Genomic DNA, 27,219 nt, shown 5'->3' with positions numbered 1-27,219 from the left:
TAAATGGAGAATGTGTCTATGTATTGCATATACAGTTATAGAAGGGCATAAATCGAGAACAGCAATTGTGAACCCACCCAAATTCAAAGTTGATTTATATTTTGTGGTTTTAAGCATTGTGTATAAGTTTATTTAGTTGAGGCAAACTAAAGTTAGATAACTGAAACCAATTTCATGATATGTTCAAGAAGGAAAAGGGTAACACTTAATGCCTTCACCATTGACAACGGTGGCATAAAATGCATTTCATAGGTAAAACTAGAGGCTCTAAAGAGCCTGTGTCGCTCACCTTGGTATATGTGAATATTAAACAAAGGAAGCAGATGAATTCATGACAAAATTGTGTTTTGTTGATGGTGATGTGTTTTTAAATCTTACTTTACTAAACAGTCTTGCTGCTTACAATTATCTCTATCTATAATGAAATTGGCCCAGTAGTATCAGTGGAAATGTTAATTAAAATTTATAAATTTTATGAAAATTGTTAAAAATTGACTATAAAGGACAATAACTCCTTAGGGGGTCAATTGACCATTTTGGTCATGTTGACTTATTTATAGATCCTACTTTGCTGAACATTATTGCTGTTTACAGTTTATCTTTATCTATAATAATATTCAAGATGATAACCAAAAACAGCAAAATTTCCTTAAAATTACTGATTCACGGGCAGCAACCCAACAACAGGTTGTCAGATTCATCTTCCAATTACAGGGCAGATAGATATTGATCTGATAAACAAATTCACCCCAAGTCAGATTGCTCTAAATGCTTTGGTTTTGAGTTATAAGCCAAAAACTGCATTTTACCCCTATGTTCTATTTTTAGCCTTTGTGGCCATCTTGGTTGGTTGACCTGGTCACGCCACACATTTTTAAAACTAGATACCCCAAAGATGATTGTTGCCAAGTTTGGATTAATTTGGCCGAGTAGTTTCAGAGGAGAAGATTTTTGTAAAGATAACTAAGATTTACGAAAAAATGGTAAAAATTGACTATAAAGGGCAATAACTTCCAAAACTAATTTCAATTAAAATATTCTAATGGAGTTTGCAACAATTACTACTCATTTAAATACATGATGTAAAAAAACTGCTTGTTATCACTGAATGGTAAAGATTATTTAAATTTATCAGTTGGTAGTAAAAAGTGAATATACATTGTATATTGTATATAACAAAGATTTAAGTTGATTCTGGACAAAGAAAGATAACTCCAATTAAAAAAAAATCTTGCAGATATTTCTTGCTTACTATAATGGACAAAGAAAGATAACTCTTAATAAAAAAAAATTTGCTATTTCACAATATTGTGAAATTAGATATTTCTTGCCATTGCACAATACTGTGCAATTGAAAAGACTTGCTATTGCACAATACTTAATATAATAATTTTAGATCCTGATTTGGACCAACTTGAAAACTGGGCCCATAATCAAAAATCTAAGTACATGTTTAGATTCAGCATATCAAAGAGGCCCAAGAATTTAATTTTTGTTAAAATCAAACTTAGTTTAATTTTGGACCCTTTGCACTCTAATTTAGACCAATTTTAAAACTGGACCAAAAATTAAGAATCTACATACACAGTTAGATTTGGCATATCAAAGAACACCAATTATTCAATTTTTGATGAAATCAAAAAATATTTAATTTTGGACCCCGATTTGGGCCAATAATCAAAAATCTAAGTACATTTTTAGATTCAGCATATCAAAGAACCCCAAGGTTTCATTTTTTGTTAAAATCAAACTAAGTTTAATTTTGGACCCTTTGGACCTTAATGTAGACCAATTTGAAAACGGGACCAAAAATTAAGAATCTACATTCACAGTTAGATTCGGCATATTAAAGAACCCCAATTATTCAATTTTGATAAAATCAAACAAAGTTTAATTTTGGACCCTTTGGGCCCCTTTTTCCTTAACTGTTTGGACCAAAACTTCCAAAATCAATACCAACCTTCCTTTTATAGTCATAAACCTTGTGTTTAAATTTCATAGATTTCTATTTACTTATACTAACGCTATGGTGCGAAAACCAAGAAAAATGCTTATTTGGGTCCCTTTTTGGCCCCTAATTCCTAAACTGTTGAGACCAAAACTCCCAAAATCAATACCAACCTTCCTTTTGTGGTCATAAACATTGTGTTTAAATTTCATTGATTTCTATTTACTTTAACTAAAGTTATTGTGCGAAAACCAAGAATAATGCTTATTTGGGCCCTTTTTTGGCCCCTAATTCCTAAACTGTTGAAAATAAAACTCCCAAAATCAATCCCAACCTTTATTTTGTGGTTATAAACCTTGTGTCAAAATTACATAGATTTCTATTAACTTAAACTAAAGTTATAGTGCGAAAACCAAGAAAATGCTTATTTGGGCCCTTTTTGGCCCCTAATTCCTAAAATGTTGGGACCAAAACTCCCAAAATCAATACCAGCCTTCCTTTTATGGTCATAAACCTTGTGTTAAAATTTCATAGATTTCTATTCACTTTTACTAAAGTTAGAGTGCGAAAACTAAAAGTATTCGGACGACGATGACGACGACGACGCCGACGTGATAGCAATATACGAAGAAATTTTTTTCAAAATTTGCGGTCGTATAAAAATGGTTAAAAATTGACTATAAAGGGCAATAACTCCTAAACGGGTCAACTGACCATTTTGGTCATGTTGAATTATTTGTAGATCTTACTTTGCTGAACATTATTGGTGTTTACAGTTTATCTCTATCTATAATAATATTCAAGATAATAACCAAAAACAGCAAAATTTCCTCAAAATTACCAATTCAGGGGCAGCAACCCAACACCCTATTGACCGATTCATCTGAAAATTTCAGGGCAGATAGATCTTGACCTGATAAACATTTTTATCCCGTCAGATTCCTCAAAATGCTTTGGTTTTTGAGTTATAAGCCAAAAACTGCATTTTACCCCTATGTTCTATTTTAAGCTGTGGCGGCCATCTTGGTTGGTTAACCAGGTCACGCCACACATTTTTTAAACTAGATACCCCAAAGATGATTGTGGCCAAGTTTGGATTAATTTGGCCCAGTAGTTTCAGAGAAGAAGATTTTTGTAAAAGATTAATTTAATTTACGAAAAATGGTTAAAAATTTACTATAAAGGGCAATAACTCCTAAACGGGTCAACTGACCATTTTGGTCATGTTGACTTATTTGTAGATCTTACTTTGCTGAACATTATTGCTGTTTACAGTTTATCTCTATCTATAATAATATTCAAGATAATAACCAAAAACAGCAAAATTTTCTTAAAATTACCAATTCAGGGGCAGCAACCCAACAACCGATTGACAGATTCATCTGAAAATTTCAGGGCAGATATATCTTGACCTGATAAACATTTTAACCCCATGTCAGATTTGCTCTAAATGCTTTGGTTTTTGAGTTATAAGCCAAAAACTGCATTTTACCCCAATGTTCTATTTTTAGCCGTGGCGGCCATCTTGGTTGGTTGACCGGGTCACGCCACAAATTTTTTAAACTAGATACCCCACTGATGATTGTGGCCAAGTTTTGTTTGATTTGGCCCAGTAGTTTCAGAGGAGAAGATTTTTGTAAAAGCTAACGCCGGACGACGACGGACGACGGAGGCTGGTCGCAAAGTGATGAGAAAAGCTCACTTGGCCCTTTGGGCTAGGTGAGCTAAAAAGCAATCATAGAAAAAGTGTTAAAGTTAATTTATTTCTATAAGATGAAAAAAACCAATTAAATTGAAAACTAAAATAAAGATCAGAACACATCAAACTGCAATCGTTAAGATTGACAGTTCTAAATTTCAAAGACCAGTATGTATCAATTTAACAAATTGCTACTTTAATATAATTATTTTTCAAATGCAGTTAACTGAAAGTAAACATATTTAATGTAAAATATATATCTTGCATCTGATAATCTATTTAAATATACAGTACCTGATTGATGGGTGTATGCTTTACGACACATGAGCTTGAAAAGGCGAGAGCTGATTTAAATATTTCTATAATTTATAAATTACCTGGTTATAAAGTATCTTTCTCTGTAAAGCTTCCTTTCTATATAATGCCCTGACTTCTTCCATTTCTTCTGATTGAGCAGCTCCAGAGTTCTTCATTTTCTTCATACCACCTACACACTGTAAATTGTTTAAACATACTTTTTATATTAGGTATTACATTTTCTTCAACACTATTCAGTGACAATACATAAAGTCTAATTTCCAGAATGTAATTATCTTGTTGATTAAAAAGTAAAATAACAAAAATACAGAACTTTGAGGAAAGTTCAAAACAGAAAGTCCCTTATCAAATGGCAAATTAAAAGCTTGAATGGATAACAATTGTCATATTTCTGACTTAATACAGGCATTTTCTTATGTAGAACCTGGTGGATTAAACCTGGGTTAAAACAAGCTAGCTAAACCTCTTGCTTGTATGACAGTCACATACTGTATACTGTTCAGTTCAAAGTGTATATTTTCTAGATTTCATTGAAACATGCTATGAATTCCCTCTTTTACATATCCAACATAAAGACAATACTACAAATATCTATATCCATGTATTTTTATGGATAAAGTGAGAAACAAGAATGTGTCCAAAGTACAAGGATGTCCTACTTGCACTATCATTTTCCATGTTCAATGGACCGTGAAAATTGGTAAAAAATATAATTAGGCATTAAAATTAGAAAGATCATATCATAGGGAACATGTGTACTAAGTTTCAAGTTGATTGGACTTCAACTTCATCAAAAACTACCTTGACCAAAAACTTTAACCTGAAGCGGGACAGACGGACAGACAAACAAACAGACGCACAAACCAGAAATCATAATGCCCCTCTACTATGGTAGGTGGGGCATAAAAAATCAAATCAATGAGCTACTGGCATGAAATGGAAATAAATTGTATGGCTGCTGTAACAGAAAATTTTACAAAACGAAGAATGTGTCCATAGTATATGGGTACTCCACTCACACTATCATTTTCTATCTTCAATGGACAGCGAAAAGGGGGTTTACATTGTAATTTGGAATTAAAATTAGACAGATCATATCACAGAGAACATGTGTACATGTACTAAGTTTCAAATCGATAGGACTGCAACATCATCAAAAAACCACTTTGACCAAAAACTTTACCTGAAATGGGACAGATGGACAAACTAACGGACGCACAGGACAAAAAACATAATGCCCGTAAATGGTGCATAAAAAGAACCAATTTCAAGGTGAATTAAATTGATTGAGATCTGTGATTGTATATATACCTCGCCTATTGATCCTTTGAGACCATCAAAATATCTCTGGACCTCCATCTTTAGATGAACATGGGCCTTCCTCAGCTGTATAACACTGGTATTTAGCTGTTTAACATCATCTGGGTTAACTGTTTCTTCCTTCACTACTTTGGTTACTACCTGTTAATACATAGAAAACTATACATTATCTACATAGAGAACCATACATAATCTACATAGAGAACTATACATAATCTACATAGAGAACCATACATAATCTACATAGAGAACCATACATAATCTACATAGAGAACCATACATAATCTACATAGAGAACCATACATAATCTACATAGAGAACCATACATAATCTACATAGAGAACCATACATATACATAATCTACATAGAGAACCATACATAATCTACATAGAGAACCATACATAATCTACATAGAGAACCATACATTATCTACATAGAGAACCATACATAATCTACATAGAGAACCATACATAATCTACATAGAGAACCATACATAATCTACATAGAGAACCATACATTATCTACATAGAGAACCATACATAATCTACATAGAGAACCATACATAATCTACATAGAGAACCATACATAATCTACATAGAGAACCATACATAATCTACATAGAGAACCATACATATACATAATCTACATAGAGAACCATACATAATCTACATAGAGAACCATACATAATCTACATAGAGAACCATACATTATCTACATAGAGAACCATACATAATCTACATAGAGAACCATACATAATCTACATAGAGAACCATACATAATCTACATAGAGAACCATACATAATCTACATAGAGAACCATACATAATCTACATAGAGAACCATACATAATCTACATAGAGAACCATACATAATCTACATAGAGAACCATACATAATCTACATAGAGAACCATACATAATCTACATAGAGAACCATACATAATCTACATAGAGAACCATACATAATCTACATAGAGAACCATACATTATCTACATACTGATTGATACTAGCCTTTGAAGCTGGAGTTAAAGGAAACGATGTCTCAATATTTAGTATAAAAATAATGAGATGTGGTATGTAAAAGTAAAATTGTGCTAGTTAGAATTCGAACTTTATATAAACTATCACAGAATGGTACAGTGATCCAGGGCAGACAACCCCTAGTAAGCAGGTTATCTATATCCTTGCCATAGCAGTGATAAGCCGGAGTGATATGTACAAGTATATATAATTCAAAAACCTAGACCACTATTCTTCTGAAGCCCACACTTCATTTCAAAAAGGTTTTTGTGGGGTAAAATCTTTGATCATAAAATATTTATACTTCACCCATTTCATGGCAATTTGATTTTGCAGTTCTCAAATTTACTGGATGTAGAAAAATATGAAAAAATCCAAGTTTTAAATATTCACATTACTTTTTCTACTCGTGAAAGTCATGAAAATAAATTGCTTGCAAAATTAGTTGGTTTACAGTACCTGCCTCCTTACCTATTTACGCCTCACCAAGACAGTAATGGTCAAGAGTAAATTCAGTAACACCTAAATTATCTCCCTTTACATAACTCTTTTGTTTATCAAGTCCTTAACAAAAGGTTCAAAGAGAAAATTTTAAGCAGAAAAAATATTTCAGAAACAAGGATGTAGCCCCACAAATTTTTTAGTTCACTTCATTTTTCACACTTACCTTCTTCTTCACTATTTGCAATAGAATTTGTTACCCAATTTAAAGAGTTATGTCCCTTTAAAATTTTATAAATGAGCAAAATGATCTTGTAAGTGCTCTGTAGTTATCTGTGAAAATTGTTTTGAATGAAACCATTTGTTATCATATTCTAATCAAATTAATCAAAAATCAGTACCTGAGGTGTTTTAGGTCTCATTGCTGTCTTTGGTCTTTCTTGTAATACTGCTAACTGGGCTTCAGCTTGCTTGCTCTCTACTTCCAATGATGTGATTTTATCTTCTTGTTGTTTAACCTAAATTAAATCATTTAATAAAGTATTCCTTCAAATGTACATTTTTTGAAATTGCTATACATTCCAAAATTAAAACTTTTTGTTTAATACACAACATTTAATTGCAATACATGCATTAAGTTCATGTCTCAATTATATTAAAATATTTTCAATCTTTATCTGCACTTTCTTCTTTGAAATTAATAATGGTATTGTAAAATTTCTATGGATCATTATCATTCCAAGTGTTTCTCCTATCATCCTTATTGAATAATAAATAGAAACTAGTCTCTAAACATGCATAAATGTTTGACAAAAACAATGATAATGATTGTTTGATTGTTGGTTGCTTAATGTCCAGTGGCAAATATTTCATGCATATTCAGGACGAGAACAAGTTCACAATAAAAACAATAGGTAGGTTGATACATTAGAGGCCATCTGGGATGATGGTCGGGGAAATTTGGACTGCCACTGGAAAATGAGGGTATATTGGATAGGGACAGAAATTTTGCCTTGCAACAGGCCACCTACGGACCCCTCAAAGAGTTGTTGCAAGGGTTCTTAACGTGCAATGAGCGTGGCATTCTCTTTACCGAGGCATCAGATTTAACCTCCCCCTTCTGACCGGACGTGACTGCGAACTTGATACATCCCGCACAGCCAAACGGACGCCCCACTTTGGCAAGCGTTTTACTGCCGGTCGGGAGAAGAACAATGATAATAAAATGGTTCCTAAACTTCCTGGATATTTCCATAAATTATTTACAGAAATCAAATAATTAATGTCCTGTCTGAGAAATCTTAATGAGGTTCACAATAAATGTTAGCAGAACAGGAGTTATGACTACACATAAATCTAGTAAATCACTGTAGTGAAGAAAAAAAAAGCAGAGACATATATTTACCCTAAAATTGCACAATTAATTTACAAGTTATATAGTTAACTTACTATTCTTTCAGCTTCATTTTTTGCTCTTGATTCTTGATCTAGTTTTGCTCTCTGTAAGTTATAAAGATAAAGTTTATTTAACATATTAAATTAGAACAAGATAGAACATTAATATTTCCTTATGCACTTACCATAAAGAGATTTATTTTTAAACAGAATTGAAGAATATTTGTATTCTTGTCCATGCATCTTTTCAAAAATCAATTACGTTATTGCTCTGTCTTTTTAATGTACTATTATAATGCTTATCATTCAAGACAACTTTTAAAAAAAATTAGCTGTCAAAAAAACTAACATAGATGATAAAAGCTCACATAAAGTTTGAACTGCTCATATGAGCCTTGTGTTAGAAATTTTGAACTACCAAAATACACATTAGAGTAATCTTATTTGCATCTAATATAATTCACATGAGCAATTTATGTGCTCATGTTTAACAATTTCTATATGATTGAAGAAATACATACCAGTTGTTTAACAGTTTGTTCTAATTCATTCAATCTTTCTTCTTTGTTATTCATGTCTTTAGCCTCTTTACTTGTTTTGGGAGCCTTTAACCACTCTAAACATAACATATTTAAAAAAAACTGTTAAGTTTAAAATTATTTTCAATAAGTAAAAATTTAGATTTATAATAATTTAAAAACATATTTGCATCTCCTAATTTTAAGCACAATGCGACATATGTCTTCTCTAATTTGCTTCCTAAGATTTGTAAAGGAGAACAGAAATTGTTCAAGAGTGTGGAGATAGGCATAGACTCTTCTAAAATAGTTTATCACTCATACCAGTACTTACATTGGAGATTATAGTAGATTGTTTGAGAAGTTTGATTAATGCAAAGAATGATCATTGCATTGGTTACAAATGAATTTTGTAGCTTTATATTTTTTATGTCACACGCAGCTGACTTTCCTGGCTGATATATAAAATGACTATATATAACTGTCTAAATAATTTTCTATCTGTATTTCCCTTTTCAACACTGCATTTAAGAATAGTTTCTGTTGCATATTCAAACACATGCTTTTAATCTGGAACAGCCATTATATAAGACATGGACATTTTAAATTGAGTTCTACATTAGCCTTTTTTTATATCTAATTTATTGACTATTCTTATGGTATTGGAGTGTGTTGAAGGTCATACCATATGTAACCAATAGATGTGCTTTTACCTTCGTGTCCTTTCTAGGATAGTGTTCTCATTGGTTATCTTACATATCCTTATTTTCGTATCAAACTTTCAGGCATTTACATTTTTATTCTATTTTTATTCCCCACCTACGATAGTAGAGGGGCATTATGTATGGTCTGTGCCTCCGTTCGTCCATTTGTTTGTCCGTTCGTTCGTCCTGCTTCAGGTTAAAGGTTTTGGTCGAGGTAGTTTTTGATGAAGTTGAAGTCCAATCAATTTGAAACTTAGTACACATGTTCCCTATGATATGATCTTTCTAATTTTAATGTCAAATTAAAGTATTGACCCCAATTTCATGGTCCACTGAATAAAGAAAAAGATAGTGTGAAGCTCAGGTTAAAGTTTTTGGTCAAGGTAGTTTTTGATGAAGTTGAAGTCCAATCAACTTGAAACTTAGTACACATGTTAACTTTGATATGATCTTTCTAATTTTAATGCCAAATTAAAGTATTGACTCCAATTTCAGGGTCCAGTGAACATGTAAAATGATAGTGCAAGTGGGTCATCCGTGTACTATGGACACATTCTTGTTTCTAAATAAAACTTACCATCTCCTTCTAGATGTAGGTATGTATTTATACATTCATCAGCATCGTAATTACACTGCCGTAACATAGCCAGAATATCATGTCGGTCATTCCAATGTGGTAGTGCCTCCTCAACTTGGTCCACTAATTTACTAACCATTTCATGGTGTAACTCATAACCAATCGGCATCCTCATCCATTGACCATTATCGTGGTCATAAAAACAATGGATGTTGTGTTTTCTCTGAAATAATAGCAATCATTTATAAACTTTAAGATTAAAGACTCTTTGAAGTTTACAAAAAGAAAAATCTGAGTTATATATATTTAATGGATCTGTTTATAAATACTTTGTAAAGAGATAAATAGGTTAATGTATAAGTGCAACAGAAATTACTGTTTTTGTCAGAATGGTGTCTAAGAAATTCAAAAATATATAAAAATTTTGCTTAACTATTCTTTAATGTCCCTCTGGTATCTTTCCTCCCTCTTTTTCTACAAGTGGTCTGAACAATAAGAAAAATCATCTACTTTCCTAAAACTTTTTACTTTCAAACATTTAAGTGACCAAGTTAAGCTTTCAAATTGAATCTTTAATTTGTACAACTTAAGATAATTGTCCACTAAGTTATTGAATGTAAGAAACACAAATGTCATGTTTAAAATTATGACAGATATACACATGTTTAGTAAAACTATCAGGAATGAATTTTTAAAGAATACCTGAAAAATATATGTTGGTATCTTTTTTTTACGAGGATGTGTGATGTGGCCTTCCCTGTCATCTCCACCTGACCCTCGTGACTGGTTTTCTCTTGGTTTTGGACCTCCTTGACCTCCTCCACTGGTACCCCCTCCACTTCCTGCTGCACCAGCTGCTTCCCTGTTTCTTTGATCCTAACATTCAAAAAACATATATACATTATATAAATATAACATTATACTTACTAAGTAATATAACTTGAAAGTCAAGCTATATATTGAACATGGATCTATTATGCAAAATGTTTCTATTTCTTCAATTAGGTAAATCGTGGACACAGAGATATGCCTCACCTGTATGTAACATGATAGGTTAATATGAAAATGTTGATATCAAAATGCCATATTTAGTTATAAAGGGTAAACATAATTTGTTTATATATTTCAATTGAAAACTTAAATTCTTTTTAATGAAATCTATTGGTATTATAAGATTTTTCTTGAGAAATAAGGATTTGTTGTTGTGTATCTTAAAAACTTGCATTTTCAGAATCTTTGTTTAACAATTGTCTTAAAACTTACATTTTCAGAATCTTAATATTTGATAATTGTTTTAAACTTACATTTTCATAATTTTAATGTTTGATAATTGTTTTTAACTTACATTTTCAGAATCTTTGTTTGACAATTGTCTTAAAACTAATATACATTTTCAGAATCTTAATGTTTGACAATTGTCTTAAAAAACTAATACATTTTCAGAATCTTTGTTTGACAATTGTCTTAAAACTAATACATTTTCAGAATCTTAATGTTTGACAGTTGTCTTAAAACTTACATTTTCAGAATCTTTGTTTGGCAATTGTTTTAAACTTACATTTTCAGCATCTTTTACAACTGTGTTTGTTATCAAAAGACCTTCTTGGTACCATCTCTTCGGAAATGGTTGCCATTCCTATAGTAAAAGAAAAAAATAGTCTGTCATTATATATATATGTATTATAAATCATTAATAAGACTTTGCATGATTGAATACGAGATTTTGAGATATGAACAAATAAACAATGTATATGTTCCCAGAACTTTCTCCAAAGGGGGGGCACGCTCCAGTCATGCCTCAGTGATTCCCTATATAATCAACCAACTTTTCCCCACAAAAGGGGGGCATGGGACCCCCTGGATCCGCCTATGGTTCCTATCCACTAACCTTGACTTTCTTATTTATGGCAAAAATCTGGGGTTTAGGTCATAAATCTTTAATCAGTACTGGGAGTACAAAATTAGTTCTACAAACACCAAATCTGATATTTTGATTGGTGGATTTTGAGTATGATAATTATGATAGATTTTTTTTTTTACTGCAAGGTCTGGTTGTGTGCAACAATAACACAAAGTACTATTTATATTCTTTCAGACAAACAAAACCCAACTAAGGCACATGATGCCCTGCTAACATTATCACATTTTCATGTTCAGTGAACTGTAAAATCTTGGTCAAATACCAAGTGTGGCAAATATTTAAACAGTTAACATCATAAAAAAACACTGGACAAAAAATAAAACAGACAAGAATATATAATGCCCCACACACATGTGCTATCATAGAATGCACATACAAACATTAATTTCATTTGAAAATATGACATAGAAAAATTAAAACTATTTGTTTCAAATTTTACCTTCAAATCATTTTAATCTTATTCAGTTTACGTTAAAAAGTAATTGCACTTAGACATACTGACAGAGGCACATAAAGCTATATATGTTCATTTAGAAATTTCAAACTAGGATATTATTTTTTAATGAGCATGAGATGACAACCTTTTAAAAACATGTTTGGTCACCAAGTCTGAAAATATATTTTTTGTTTATATCTTTGTACAATTGAAAACTGTAAAGGTTATTGAACTCTATTGATAAAGTTCATAAAGATAATGAAGACCTATATGAACCAATTGACTTAAATATGAACCTGTATTTTCAATTTTGATCTTTTAAAAATTTGTATAACTATTGAATCAATGAGAATTCCTTTCCTGATACAATATCAGAATGTACTAAACATTGATTTTCATTTTATCTGGTGTTAAACATAGGTATTCCTTTAATCCATATGGATTATTCAGGATCTTTAGAATATCATGTTGTGTATCCATAGCAAGTCCCAGGAAATATTGTCACTGCTTTGTTGTAATTTTCTATTTTATTTCAAAGTAATATATATTATGCTTGAGAACTTCAGATCTATAGCAGTGTAGATTTTTACTGATTCAATTCCACTATAAAATCAATCATAGTTAATTTGCAAAAGTTTCATTAACAGGCTATTATTTGAACTTGGAATTATTTTTAATTATGGAATTTGCTTGTTATTGAAATTTTTAATAAATTCCATGTTATTCTGTACTGAAATGTTCTGTGCTGCGCACAACACTTTCTATTACAAAGAAAATAGAATATTTTCTATAGAATGTATTGTGCTGCGCACAACACTATCTAACCAAACTACATTGTATGGAAAGTGTTATTAACCGCTCAAAAGATTATAATACCAAATAAACATGGAATTTATTAAAAAATTTAAACACAAGAAATTATGCAAATTCTATAATTAAAAATAATTCCAAGTTCAAATAATAGCCTGTTTATTGGAATTTAAAAGAATAAGTTTATTTGTCTAAGTCCCGTCAACTATTGTTGCTTCAAAATAAAAATTCTCTTATAAAAGGTAAATCCTATAATGGCTTGCCATAACGTCACGCACGCTGTTCCTACAACCTCTATGTTTTAAAACAAAATCTTCGAAATTTCCTCCGCAAAACAAAATAAACTGTTAACAAACACTAACCACTATAAAAACTAATTCAGTATATGTTATACTTTATGTTTTTATGTCTCTTGGTCATATGCTTAGTAATATCTAGTATACTTGAGGATTAAAACAGCAAAGCTATGTGAAAAAAACGGATGTCCAACGTTACATTTTTCAACATCTGTCTTATCTCTAAAGTATAATGATCATAATTATTATTCTTTGATCTTCCCGAAACTTGACAGAAGCAACGGAGTGGGTCAGATCTTGGTTAAATTAAAGCCGTTCTTTTGTCGAATTTCGTTTGACTCGGTGGCTGCATATTAAGCTGGAACCAGAAAAATGTCCAATGACGTTTTTCGTTGACTTAACGGCTGAAAGGTAGTTTTAGATGTTGACATAGCTAAACATTTCTAAAAGTTGTGAGATAATTATACCATCTACCGAAAGAACAAACATTTGCCTCTTTGTTCATGAGTTCAAAAATTGTAGATTCTATAAACCCATCACTACACAGTCGTTTTTCAAGCGGTAGCCATTTTGTCCAAGTTGATATTTTATTTGTCCAAGCAATTAATGTGGGTTTTTTACCTGATATTTCAATAAGTAATTTGTAATTTACCAAAACAAAAGTTAGATACACGAAAAGAACATAAAGTCTAGATCATTTTTTTATTAACTGCATATTTGGGTCTTACAGGAATAAAATGCTACGAAACATAACAAAACGGTAGCCATTTTGTCCCAACGTCGAAAAACGTCGAAAAATCCAAACAAACGGGTTTTTTTTCAACGTTACATGTTCAAAATTTGTTCCATTGTATATTGAGAAGGGATAGGACCTCGGGAATTTTGTTTTTTTAATCACGGGATTTCGGGAGCAGGACCCTTCCTACCCTCCCTCTATATTCCTAATACTTAAAACGAATCGCGTGGTGAAATTAAAAAAAAAAAAAAGAAGCTGGTTGTCGAAAAAAATACCTTACGGTGCATGTTGTGCATGATACGGAGGAAACTGAAAGAAATATCGGAAACATCGACAAAAACAGTTTCATAATAAATTCATTGAATTCATGCAACCCCGTATTATACGGACGATTCAGGAGAAGATTAGCACATTTTAAAAGCAAGCAACTTCAAATGACTTTTAATTGGAAAATAATTTTCAAGATAGGGTTATAATAATTTTATTCAATGGTTGTATTTCGACAAGATACGTGTCAAGCAAATTTTTAATACAATTCAATTCAAATTAATCAAGGGTTAATATGGTTTTATTTACTTGCAGAGTGTGGGATATATTTGTATTAGGGTTGAATCAAGATATGAAAAATTTCCAATGACAGATGATATGCACCATGCAATTTTAGCAGCCTGTGATTAAAGTTTTGATATAATTTATCTATTGAAAACCGTATACTTTTGTCCCCTTTTTTCCTTCCTTCAAGTTCATTACTTACGACAATATAACATGGTAAATAAACATTACAAAATTAATAGAGACATATTTGGAATCAACCAACTACATAAAAAAAAGCAAATGAAACTTGCAAATTGAATAAATGTACGTCAAAAGTTTCAGAAAACTCTCTTTGACGTCGATGTGTTGTAACGTCGTGTTGTAGGAACATCGTGCACAACGTTTATATAATAATGCATATTTCATAAAGATACACCAAAATTAAAAGTAAAATTAAAAAAAAAAAAAATTGACAAAGCTTTGGATTTAACCCTTGACCATCTGACTACTAGTGGCAAGCATTCTATCATTACATTACAGGTTTCAAGTTCTTTCACATATGTTATCATAAAAGAGCAGAGAACATGTCAATAAGACAGCAACCCAACCACTCAAAAAGAACATTGAGAAGTCAGTGCAATCTGAATGATATGTTTGACAATATCATTATCTACTAGTGGCGGATCCAGCCATTTAAAAAAGGGGGGTCCCAACCAACAATAAATGGGGGGTTCCAGCTATATGTCCCCATTCAAATGCATTGATCGGCCAAAAAAAGGGGGTTTCCAACCCCTGGATCCGCCAATGTTATGTATCTTGCATGTTTATAGGAAGGGGTATGATAAAGTTCACTATCTTGTCCCTGATGTTGCACTAATAGTAATTTTTGTCAGTCCTTTGAAAATTCTAGTTATCTTTTTAAATAAATGAATAGAATGATGTAATCTAAATATTCATAACCTTGGACACAAATAGAAAAGAATAAAATTTAGTCACTTTAAAAATGTGTTGTAATTAAATAACTAAGCCCATATTTAAAGTATGACAGCTACCTTTTGATACAGATATGTGGACACTTATGACCTAAGATATTCAATATCATATTTACAATAGTATATTTTCTTACATCTTTTTAAAATTTAAACAATATCAACATTCTTTGACTTAAACATACAACCATGACCTAGTTCACTAAAATTTTAAGTCATTCATAAAATATGGTTTACATTGGTTAGATGCTATCTTTGAAGTAGACCATTTTTTCAAGGTTTTTCCAAGTGGAAGACTTTGCCTGGTAACAACATGTTATACCCATGACAAGCTTTCATTTAGTGTGTACTGTTAATTGAAACATTTTAGTGTTTATACCAACGAAAATATGAAAGGTTTGATTTCAAGATTTTCCCTTTTCACTAACATGTTTTAGGAATTTAGGGCCAAAAACAAGTTTACCCAGCAATATATGTGTGTGCCTGTCAAGAACACCATAGGTAATTAGTATTTAGTGATATCTTTTATAGTTTTTGCCCTGAAGGAAATTTGGCACTGATGGCATGTATTTGGTTGCCTCCATTGAATTTAATCCTGTATTTTCCTTAGTTTTTCTACAGCCTGGGGGTTTCTACGTTTTCAGAAATCAACTAGACATCTAGTCCAGTAAACCATTCTTCTTAAGGGCATACGATACAGTTTTGATCCTGTATTTACAAGTTCTTGAAAATTTGAATATAGGCTATTTTTTACCTGATTAAATCAAATATGCAATAAAAAATATAGCTTCATGTGCTACTTTTTGAGTAAAATGAGGTCGAAATTTCGTATATTTGCTCAAAATTCAGATTTGTGGCCTTAATTTCTTTTTCGAAAGAAAGACATAACTTTTTTGTTATAACAGATAAACACAAATTGTTTTTTGTTAAATAATCGGTAATTTCTGTTTTTTATAAGTATTATAAAAAATTATGCATTTTTTATTCAGAAATAACTCATATTTATCAAATGTTCATGAATTAAGGAAAATACGTCATTTTTGGCTGCATGTTTATCAAAATTAAAAAAAAATCCTGTATTTACAGTTTTATAAAATTTGGGTGACATAATCTCCCTGCAAAATGAAACAAATTGCTGTTTTGAAAAATAGGGGTCCATGAACTCAATTTCAAATTAAATCAGTTTGAATGATAAAAATCAGTCGAAAAATGCATCTTTTCCCCATTTGTCACAGTTTGACGTTGCGAAAATAACATTTTACGTTAGCAACGTCATTACCTCCCCTGTAACTGTATCGTATGCCCTTAACTGGACAAGAAGACTCTTTCTTACTGGACACGAACACATGTGATTTGGACAAAATAAAAAATTCTACTGGTCATTTTATCACGTTATGCACATCACTTAACTAGACAAAACCAATTTTTACTGGCCTTTGCCCAATGTCCAGCAACCTTGGGGATGACTGCAGTCAGAAAGATTCAGAGCTTGACATATTTTAATATGCTTGTCCAATATTGAGGGCATGTTTATGTCATTGGATTGATGCCTCATTGCAGCATATCCCACAATTCAAGTTTTTACAGGTGGAATTTTAACATTGAAATTTATCTCTTTTAAAATAATAAAATTATCAGGACAGAACATCAATAGAAATGAGTTTTGAAGATCCTTAGTGCCCTGACCTAAAAATATCAAATTAAATAAGTATGTAAAAAGTAACATAACAAAAATATCAAACTCCATGGAAAATTCAAAACAGAAAAACAGGGGCGTAGCTACCCGGAGGCACGACAGCACGTGCATCCACGTCGTTTTCACAAAAAAAAAAGCAGAAGAGAGAGAGATGAGTTGGTCAATCGGAATCGGAGACTGTTGGTGTCTTTTCCGTCTATCCCGGATATAAGTTTAAGTGTTGCTGAAGCTGTTCATTCAGAAAAAGATCGTAGCTCCGAAGTTGCATGCTCATTGATTCGGCATGCAAAAAAAGAAATGGCAAAAAAAAATATTTATAAATTGAATGTTAAAGGAAACACCTATGTTGTCACTTTTTTAATTGATGAAATATCATTAGATAACGACATTTGGTTTCAAAATAAATATTTTTTTGGAGATTATGACAAAATCGGAAGGTTTCTTGTATCTTGTTTAAGATTTTTACTTTTGAATTTGCAATACTCAGTCTATTCTAAGATATGTAGTTTTGGAGCACATTTTACAGTGTACAGTTCATCAGTTTCGAATGAGATGTACCAATCGGCATTAGAATTATCAGATCCCTTCGATATCGTTGAAAATATGCCGAGGCGATGTGGTTGACAGACTACCGGAGCCAATCACCCTGCAAGCACTCCAAAACAGTATTGGAAAGTCTCATTATTTTTTGTGTTCATAGACCATATGATAAATATGATAAGGCAACTGGAGAGTGGAGTCGCGTCAAGTTATCAGAAAATCGCTTCTTTGTGCTGTATCTCACGGCTTCATCGTGTTGTAGGAAATATCACAAATGAACAAATCTCAATATTGTCTGAAACATACGAAACTGACCTAGCATGTAATTTTGACAAATTCAATTGGGAGGTCGCTCGATGCCGAACACGTACCGCTGGTTTATAACATCTCGCGAGTGCTACCATGCCATGATGGCCCTGAGATCTATCAGTCACGGTACTACGTATGTAATTGAAAACAAATGTACGATCAACAATGAACAACGAAAGTTACATAGCATTACCATGATTACTGCATGTTCATCGGGATTTCAGTGTGAATGTTGACAAAGTAATAGAGAAGTTTGTTTCTGCCCAGACCCGAAGAGCAGATTTTGGACAATTTTGAGTAATTTCTGCATCACAAATATTTGTTATTTATGTATTACTATATTCAGAAGATTTATTAATAGTTTTACATTCATAAATTTTTATCTACATATAGCTCTTCTTTTAACCGTCCTATGACCGAAAACCGTAAGAAAAAACATTTCTGCATAATAGGGTCCTAAAATTTTTTCGCCTCGCTCCGCTCGGCAGTAGTTGCTTCCACATCGTTTCTTCTAGCTACGCCCCTGGAAAAATATAGATTTTACCACTGTATCGAGTGTGATACGATATTTATCAACTCCAGACAGTTAAATATTTAAAATTTAACTGTCGAGAGTGGATACACATAGTATTACACGAGATTTGGTGGTGAAATCTGGTTCTCTAATGATTTTCAAACAATACGCAGGCAAAGTTATTGCTTCTTTGAGACTGATCTGCAAAAATATGTGTTCTTTCTATGTGACGTCATCAGACATGGTCGCCTTTTTTCATGCCGTCACAATAGGAAATTTAGAGGAAATCAAGAATATTCAACATCATAATCGGATCTTAACCAATAAAGAACTGAGATAAAACGAACCACACATTGATTAAATGTTTTTAAACAATGGGTGCAGAAAGGGATAAATTGACAAAGAATTAGAGAAAGTCACTTATCAAATGGTAAAATCAAAAGCTCAAAAACATCAAAGGAATAGAAAACAACTGTCATATTCATGAATTGGGACAGGAATTTCCCTATATAGAAAATGTGGATTAAATGTTAACAAAAGTAAAGTTTGCTACATTGAAGTATTTGACAAACAACTTTTCATTGACTTATCAAATCGAACTATCTTATAGTCATTTAACACTTATCATCAATGTTTAAAAATCACACCTGAAGTTTCATTGCAACTAGAAAATTTAAATAAGTTATCACACATTGCTGTTGTCCAGTTTAACTTATTAAACAATATTAAGAGGAAACTTTGGTCTTATAAACAAGAGATATGTATTGATCTTTATAATTTATTAATCAATGAGTCGTGCTTAGTCTCTACAAATTTTCAAGTTGGGTTGACAAGCAACATGCTAACAAAAACAAAATATGAAATCTTTCGAGGTTCAAAATCCGACTACTCTATGATCAATAACTAGTAAAAGATATTCTTTTAAAATGTACCTAGTTAATTTTACTTAAAACTATTATTGCACTGCTCATTTCTTATGATAATATTGGAATATATCCTGTCACGTTGTTTATGGTTGAATGGTTCTGATGCAAACAACTCTCTGGATTAATTCCACTTTATTCTTACTTTCATAAAGACACAAAAGGTTAAAATAAAGGTTATTCATTAAATGGACTTTTTAATCTAATTTAAATTCACATCAAAAGATAATAACTATGAAAATCTAAGTTGAGCTTTAACTTCTTAAAGAAATTTATTCCCAAAAATGCAACAAAAACACACAATCAAATTTCTTTGAAGATTCATTTAGTTGATCCTGCAACTTTTGTTGCAGAAAGCTATGCATAGGGATAGTGATCCGGCAGCGGCTAACTTCTTAAAAGCTTTATATTTTAGAAGGTGGAAGAACTCAAAAAGTTAAGATAAGTCATAGAATAACTATATTTGGTATGTGTGTACCTAGCAAGGTCCTCATGCCCGTCAGACATTTTTCACTTGACGTCGACCTCACTTCATGGATCAGTGAACAAGGTTAAGTTTTGGTGGTCAAGTCCATATCTCAGATACTATATGCAATATGTCTAGTATAGTCGGTGTATGAAATGACTGTAAGGTGTACATATCTAACTGGCAAGTGTCATCTGATCTTGTCCTCATTTTTTATGGTCCAGTGGTTATAGTTAAGTTTTTGTGTTTTGGTCTGTTTTTCTCATACTATATGCAATAGATCTACTATATTTAGTGTATGGAATGATTGAAAGGTGTACATGTCTAGCTGACATGTGTCATCTGACCTTGACCTCATTTTCATGGTTCAGTCGTCAAAGTTAAGTTTTTGAGTTTTGATCTATTTTTCTAATACTGTATGCAATAGGTCAACTATATTTGGTGTATGGAAATATTTTATGATCTATACGTCAGTCTTGCAGGTTTTATTTTACCTTGGTTTTCACTGTTCATTGCTACCTGTAATTGTTAAGTATTTGTGTTTTGGTCTGTTTTTCTTAATTAATAAGCATTAGGTCAACTATTTTTGTTGTATGGAAGAATCGTTAGCATGTTTGTCTGGCATGGTTCATCTGACCTTGACCTCTTTTTCATTGTTTATTGATCAATGTTTAGTTTTCTTGGTTAATGTCAAGTTTATGTGACAGTTGTAATAAAGCTTTATATTTAGGACTATCAACATAGTATCAATGATTAGTTAAGAAGGCAAGACATTTCAGCGTGTGCACTCTTGTAAGATTTAATATCATTTGAATAAAAAATATTAAGTATTAGGGACATCTCAGTTTTGGTGCAATATGAAGTTGAATAATCTCTCCAAGCAAAACTTACCAAACTGCTAATTGACCTTGAGATTACTAGATGATTCTTTAAGGGGTTATAGGCTCATAAGTTGGAACACAAAGTTATGTCAGGTTCATGTCAAGGAGTTAGAAACATAAATTTATAAAATTATAAAGGGGCATAACTCTAGAACAGTTAAAGTAATGCCACCAAAATTCATACTTGATCTATTTTTTGTGGTAATAAGCATTGTGTATAAGTATCATGACATTTGGTTGAGGCAAACTCAAGTTAGAGAACGGAAACCAATTTTGGGATTTATATACAGACGCACAGACAGCCAGACAGACAAGGGTTAAACTTAATGCCTGTATGTACGTATGTACAGATGGACAAGGGTAAAACTTAATGGCCCCTTCGCTCTTCACATAAAATATGCTTTCCAGAGTCAGAGACATGCATATATGTCTCTGCTAGAGTTTACAAAAGATAACCACACAATGTTATTTCAGGCCTTTAATTGTCCCAGACTATGGCACAGACATTATCATTCCCAAAATTTAAAAAAATCACTGTTGAGTTCATCTCATAATTTGTTCACTTCCTTTTTTTCAGATAGAGACATATAACCAATACTTTATAAAAACAACTCAAAAGTTTTTTTATTTCTATTTTTTGCTTCTACTAAAGTATTCTTTTTTGAGAAAATTAAATGATCGTACAAATATAAAATATTGACCTTACATTTCAATACCACAAGAATTGGCTTAAAAAAAAGCAAACTAAACATTTCACCTATAATTTGAAAAATTCCTGGTCTACTTTTTTTCAGATTTACATCATAAAGTGCATTGATTTGAACTAGGTAAATAAATCTTTTGATTACACAAGTTTTAAAAGTGTCAAAATTAATATTAAATGATCCAATTTAAAAAGTGGGCAATGAAACTACAGAAATGTTTTTCTATGTAATAAATCTGTATCTATTCATCATAGAACTTAAAATCTAAAGACATGTTATTATGAAGAAAAAAGACAAAATATGACAGACATATCCATTTGCTAATGTGTTTTACATATTAATCATGGGAAGTACTTCGTTATAACTTAAAAAAACATTTCAGATGAAAAATAAAATGGTTCTACTTCATTTAATTTCTGTCAAATAGTTAAAAAAATAGTACATTCACCTATCAATGACCTTTAAAGTCATAAAGCCTTGAAATAATAAATCATATTGCTTGCAATAAAATATCTTGCTGGACTCACCTTCAAAAAATCCTTAGTGAGAACCCTGACCAAGTTAGGTTATCTGGACAGAGGTATTTCATTGTTATTGGTATTTATTATTACAATGTGGGTCTATTTAATACAGAGGAGTCAGCTGTCTTCCATTTGTTTGATGCCTTTGAACTTTTGATTTTGCCATTTGATAAAGCACTTTCTGTTATGAATTTTCCTTGGAGTTTAGAATTTGTATTATTTTACTTTTTGTTTGTGGTTAATGTGGTATGTTATACTTTCCAAAATATTTGGTAATTTCTGTAATACATTTTATGTATTTATTGGAGTCAAATAAATGTGGTACAGCTATTTAAATCCTGTACTTATACTTCAATTATTACCAAAGACATAAGATCATACAAGGTATATGTTACATTTGACACATCCTGTTTCTAAATTTGACCGAAATTATAGTGTAAATATGTCATGTAGCCTTGAAGTTTTATTTTCATGGATATTTACATTCAGAAATAGTGTCAAATAAACCCTTGTCTGTATACAAGCAAGCACAGATTAAGCAATGTTACTACAACTTCCTTACAAACATTGTACAGTAGCCGACAAATAGAATAACTGGCGACAGTTTCGTTATTGACACAGCTATTTTGTGGTTTCAACAAATTTATTGAGGTACAAACTGTTTACAAAAGAACATTTTCTTACATCTTTTAACAAGTTGATTATATTTACTTTTCCAATTTAAAACTATGACCTCTTTTTAGTTGACACCACAAATCATTCATAAAAATGTAAACTTAAAATTGTTGGATGTTGTCAAAAGTGTTTATTGATTTTAATTTTGGGTAAAGTTATGTATTTAGTTGATTTTATACAATTCATTTTATTGTTTTGAACTTTAAATAATTACATTAGATGTATGTTTTATTATAATACTTTATTCTGATTTGCTAACTGCACATCACATGATATTCCTCAAGCAATTGCATCACTCAATAAAACTTTTCAGTCATGATAACATGTGGTCCCACAATAAAGTGCACAGGTGAATTGAATAAAAAAGTTATAAAATTGGTGTTTTACGGAAGCCGATAAGGGCCATTCAAAAAAAATATTTTATGTCGTAATTACGACATAGCATGTCTATGTCGTAATTTCGACATAACATGTCGTTATAACGACATCGCTATGTCGTAATTTCGACATATCATGTCGTAATAACGACATCACTATGTCGTTATAACGAAATCGCTATGTCGTAATAACGACATCGCTATATATATAAAAAAATATGTATTATGATTGCCAAAAGATATTAACACCTATACGTCATCATGATGCCCCCAATAATTAGAAAAGCCCCCGCATAGTCAGCTATAAAAGAGGGAGGAAAGATACCAGAGGGAGAGTCCCCGAAATGCTGTGTTGCAAACAGTGTTATTATTCAATTATTAGCTCCCTTGGTAAAACTCCAAATTTCATATTTAATGCATTTTATTGTTAAATAATTTACAGGAAGCTTAATAAGTATATATTTGTTAATTGCATAGCTTTTGCAATTTGAATTCATTGGTTAAAAATATTTATTTATATTGTAAAGTTTAATATTTGCATCGTCGCAAAATCTTTGGATACCTTCTTTGAATACCTTCAGTGAGAAACTTATATATTTTATAAATTATATGAATATACGGATTTTTGTGTTATTAAAATTTGCCGTTGCAAAATGATTAGAATTTATTTTAAATTAAGGAATGTATCTCCCTCTTGCAAAGCTTTTATTTCTTTCACGGATTTGGCTATACTTTTTGAACCTTTTGGAATATAGCTCTTCATCTTTTATATAAGCTTTGAATTTCAAATATTTTGGCCACGAGCATCACTGAAGAGACATATATTGTCGAAATGCGCTTAAGAAAGTAACGTTTTGTCAAATAGTTGTATAGACAGATTGGGTAAACAATACTATGTGAATATGCGAGCCTAACTTGCCTGCGAAGCATCCCATATCCCTTAAAATAAGCGCATACTACATGGCTTTTTGTAATAAGGTAGAATTAAAGTATCAATAGCTCTAATGCTACTTTCAAACGTTGGGCACGATATTCCTACAACATTTTTACCCTTGGTTAAATTTGATTAGAATTGTATTTTTTTTCTGACACATAAGTTGTCGAAACACACCCCTTCAATTACTTGAACCTTGGCTTGAGAAATATTTCCCAAGTCATCTTCAGATATATACATTTTAAAATATAGTAATCTACTCCTGGGTCGTCCGCGAAAACGGCAAATAAAAATATAATCCCGTTTTTTTTTTAATTCATTGAAACGGTTTTCGTTGCTGTTTGGGATTCGTCTTTCAATTACCTCCATTTCATGCACAAGTTTATATTGACGAAAAGTTCCGGCTTTGCTAGTACAGGAATTACTTTCATCACGAAATAGCAGGACAAATCGCGAAGTAAAACATTCCGTGAACTGGTATTAATTGTTTTGATATTGGTGATTGCACCTTACTGAAGTGACGACTTTAAATGATCTATTTCGGAGTACTTTCATAACATAATTTTCAATTTATTTTATAAAATGGGATTTTCCCCCCATTTCCAAATTCTTTCCCCGGGCGGAGTCTATAGCAACATGCACTATTTTTTTTCCGGCAGCAATCAATAACATCTTTCTCCAAATTTCATAACACGATTTGTTTTAATTATCATAATCATTTAATTGAAACTTTAGCACATTTAACGTCGGAAATTAGCGTCTTTAGGATTTTAGACGTTTTCAGACATTTGGAAAAAATGGCTACCGTTTTGTAATGTATGGAAGCATTTTATTCCTTTAAGACCCAAATATGTAGTTAATAAGGAAAGAATCTTGGCATTTTTTACTCTTCGTATATCTAACTTTTGTTTTGATCAATTATAAAAAAATATGCCTTAACTGCTTTGAAAAATGAAATATCAACTTGGACAAAATGGCTACCGTTTGAAAAACGACTGTGGAGAGAAGATTTTATTGAATCAGCAAAATCTGAACTCACATGATGCAAATATTTGTACTTTTGTTAGATATTATTATTGTCTTACTATTTTTATTCATTTTCTACTATAATATGCAGTCGAGTCAAATGAAATTTGGTAAAATAACGGCTTTAACGCCACAAAGAACCGACTCATATTGTTCCTGTTAAGAATCAAGAAGATCAGAAAATAAGAAATAGGATCACTATACATAAGAGTTAAAACAGTTTTTCATAAATGTAACGTTTGATGGGGACATCCGTTTTTTTCACATAGCTTTCTTTTTTTAATCCTCAAATATACTAGATATTACTTAGGAGATGATCAAGAGCTGTAAAACATAATTCAAAACATATATTGAATTTGTTTTAATATTGGTTCGTGTTTTCGAACATTTTTATTTTGTTTTGCGGATGAAATTTCGAAGATTCTGTTTTAAATCTAGGGGTTGTAGGAATACGCACACGCCCAACGTTTGAAAGTAGAAAAAAGAGCTATCAATACTTCAATATACCCTTATACCAAGAAGCCATGTAGTTTGCGCTTATTTAAAGGGAGATGGAAAGCTTGGCTTGGCTTGGTTGTACAATTTCAGTCCTCTATTAATTCCACATTTCATTCTTCCAACATGTGTGACTGCATAGCTATTCTACGACCGGTATCTTGTTAATCTAAACGACTTTGTCGGTCTGTACATCCCTAGCACTATGGGCCAGGTTAATCTAAATTGGTATCTATAACATATTTAAGTTTCTCACTGAAGGTATCCAAAGAAGGTAACCAAAGATTTTGCGACGATGCAAATATTAAACTTTACAATATAAATAAATATCTTTAACCAATGAATTCAAATAGCAAAAGCTATGCAATTAACAAATATATACTTATTAAGCTTCATGTAAATTATTTAACAATAGAATACATGAAATTTGGAGTTTTACCAAGGGAGCTAATAATTGAATAATAACACTGTATGCCACACAGCATTTCGGGGACTCTCCCTCTGGTAGCTTTCTTCCCTCTTTTATAGCTGACCATGCGGGGGCTTTTATAATTATCGGGGACATTATGATGACGTATAATTGTTAATTTCTTTGTCATTTAGTCTCTTGCCAATCATAATACATATTCTTTTAAATATAGCGATGTCGTTATTACGACATAGCTGTCGTTAAAACGACATGATATGTCGAAATTACGACATAGCGATGTCGTTGTAACGACATGTTATGTCGAAATTACGACATAGCGATATCGTTATAACGATATGTTATGTCGAAATTACGACATGCTATGTCGTAATAACGACATAAAATAATTTTTTTGAATGGCACTTATCGGCTTCCGTAGTGTTTTCATGATCATAGCTAAAAAATGTAATTATGAGTATTGAATGCTTCTTTTTGTAAATTCATAGGGTTGTAAAAGCGTTGACCGTGCACAATACACAATGTACTTCGGTCAACGCTTTTACACCCCAATGAATTTACAAAAACTTAAATAAAATTTGACATGTGCCTTAATGTGTCCATCCTAAAGAAGTTTGAGATTGGAATCTGTTAAATATCTAACTGTCTTAAGAAGATGTGACCTATTCTGTATTTATTATTTATCTCCATAGAACATTTATGAATCCTTGTGCAATAAGATACAACCAAATAAAGACATGCATTCCTTAAATCTTAGCCCTATTCTATTGACTTATTTGATGTTAGAAAGCATAACTTTAAGTTAGAATTAGATATCATTATGTAAATCAAAAAAAAAACCAGAACAGAAATCAGACCAATTAAGAAAAAAAAGATAAAGAAATATTTGCATTTCTACCTTAACTTTATCTATTGTATTTTGTTACTTATCCAATCTAATTAAAATAAAATTAGTTATCTGCACCCATCATTAAAACAAACTGAATGAAAATGAGGAGCAAGCACTGAGAACTTATTTAAATTAGATTGTTGCTGGTCAAAAGATTCCTTATAATGCCAATGGAATAAAAC

The 27,219-nt window shown here is 31.5% G+C and overlaps 1 protein-coding gene across 6 annotated transcripts in view; it reads right to left on the bottom strand.

The window, feature by feature from the left end:
* LOC134723827 (kinesin-like protein klp-3) overlaps positions 1-27,219 on the bottom strand; it is a 54,975-nt gene that overhangs the window by 9,442 nt on the left and 18,314 nt on the right. For all 6 annotated transcript variants that reach the window (XM_063587381.1, XM_063587384.1, XM_063587376.1 and 3 more), the window contains 8 exons: positions 11,497-11,574; positions 10,641-10,814; positions 9,939-10,161; positions 8,661-8,755; positions 8,194-8,244; positions 7,146-7,262; positions 5,277-5,426; positions 4,025-4,141 (listed from right to left, as the gene is read on the bottom strand). In XM_063587381.1, coding sequence (XP_063443451.1) covers positions 4,025-4,141; positions 5,277-5,426; positions 7,146-7,262; positions 8,194-8,244; positions 8,661-8,755; positions 9,939-10,161; positions 10,641-10,814; positions 11,497-11,574 — 1,005 coding nt within the window. The remainder of the gene's footprint in view (positions 1-4,024; positions 4,142-5,276; positions 5,427-7,145; positions 7,263-8,193; positions 8,245-8,660; positions 8,756-9,938; positions 10,162-10,640; positions 10,815-11,496; positions 11,575-27,219) is intronic.

The sequence above is a fragment of the Mytilus trossulus genome, chromosome 1 (assembly GCF_036588685.1).
Source record: "Mytilus trossulus isolate FHL-02 chromosome 1, PNRI_Mtr1.1.1.hap1, whole genome shotgun sequence".
Taxonomy (NCBI): domain Eukaryota; kingdom Metazoa; phylum Mollusca; class Bivalvia; order Mytilida; family Mytilidae; genus Mytilus; species Mytilus trossulus.
Note: the sequence above shows the minus strand (reverse complement) of the source record. Positions and strands in the feature narration are given on the sequence as shown.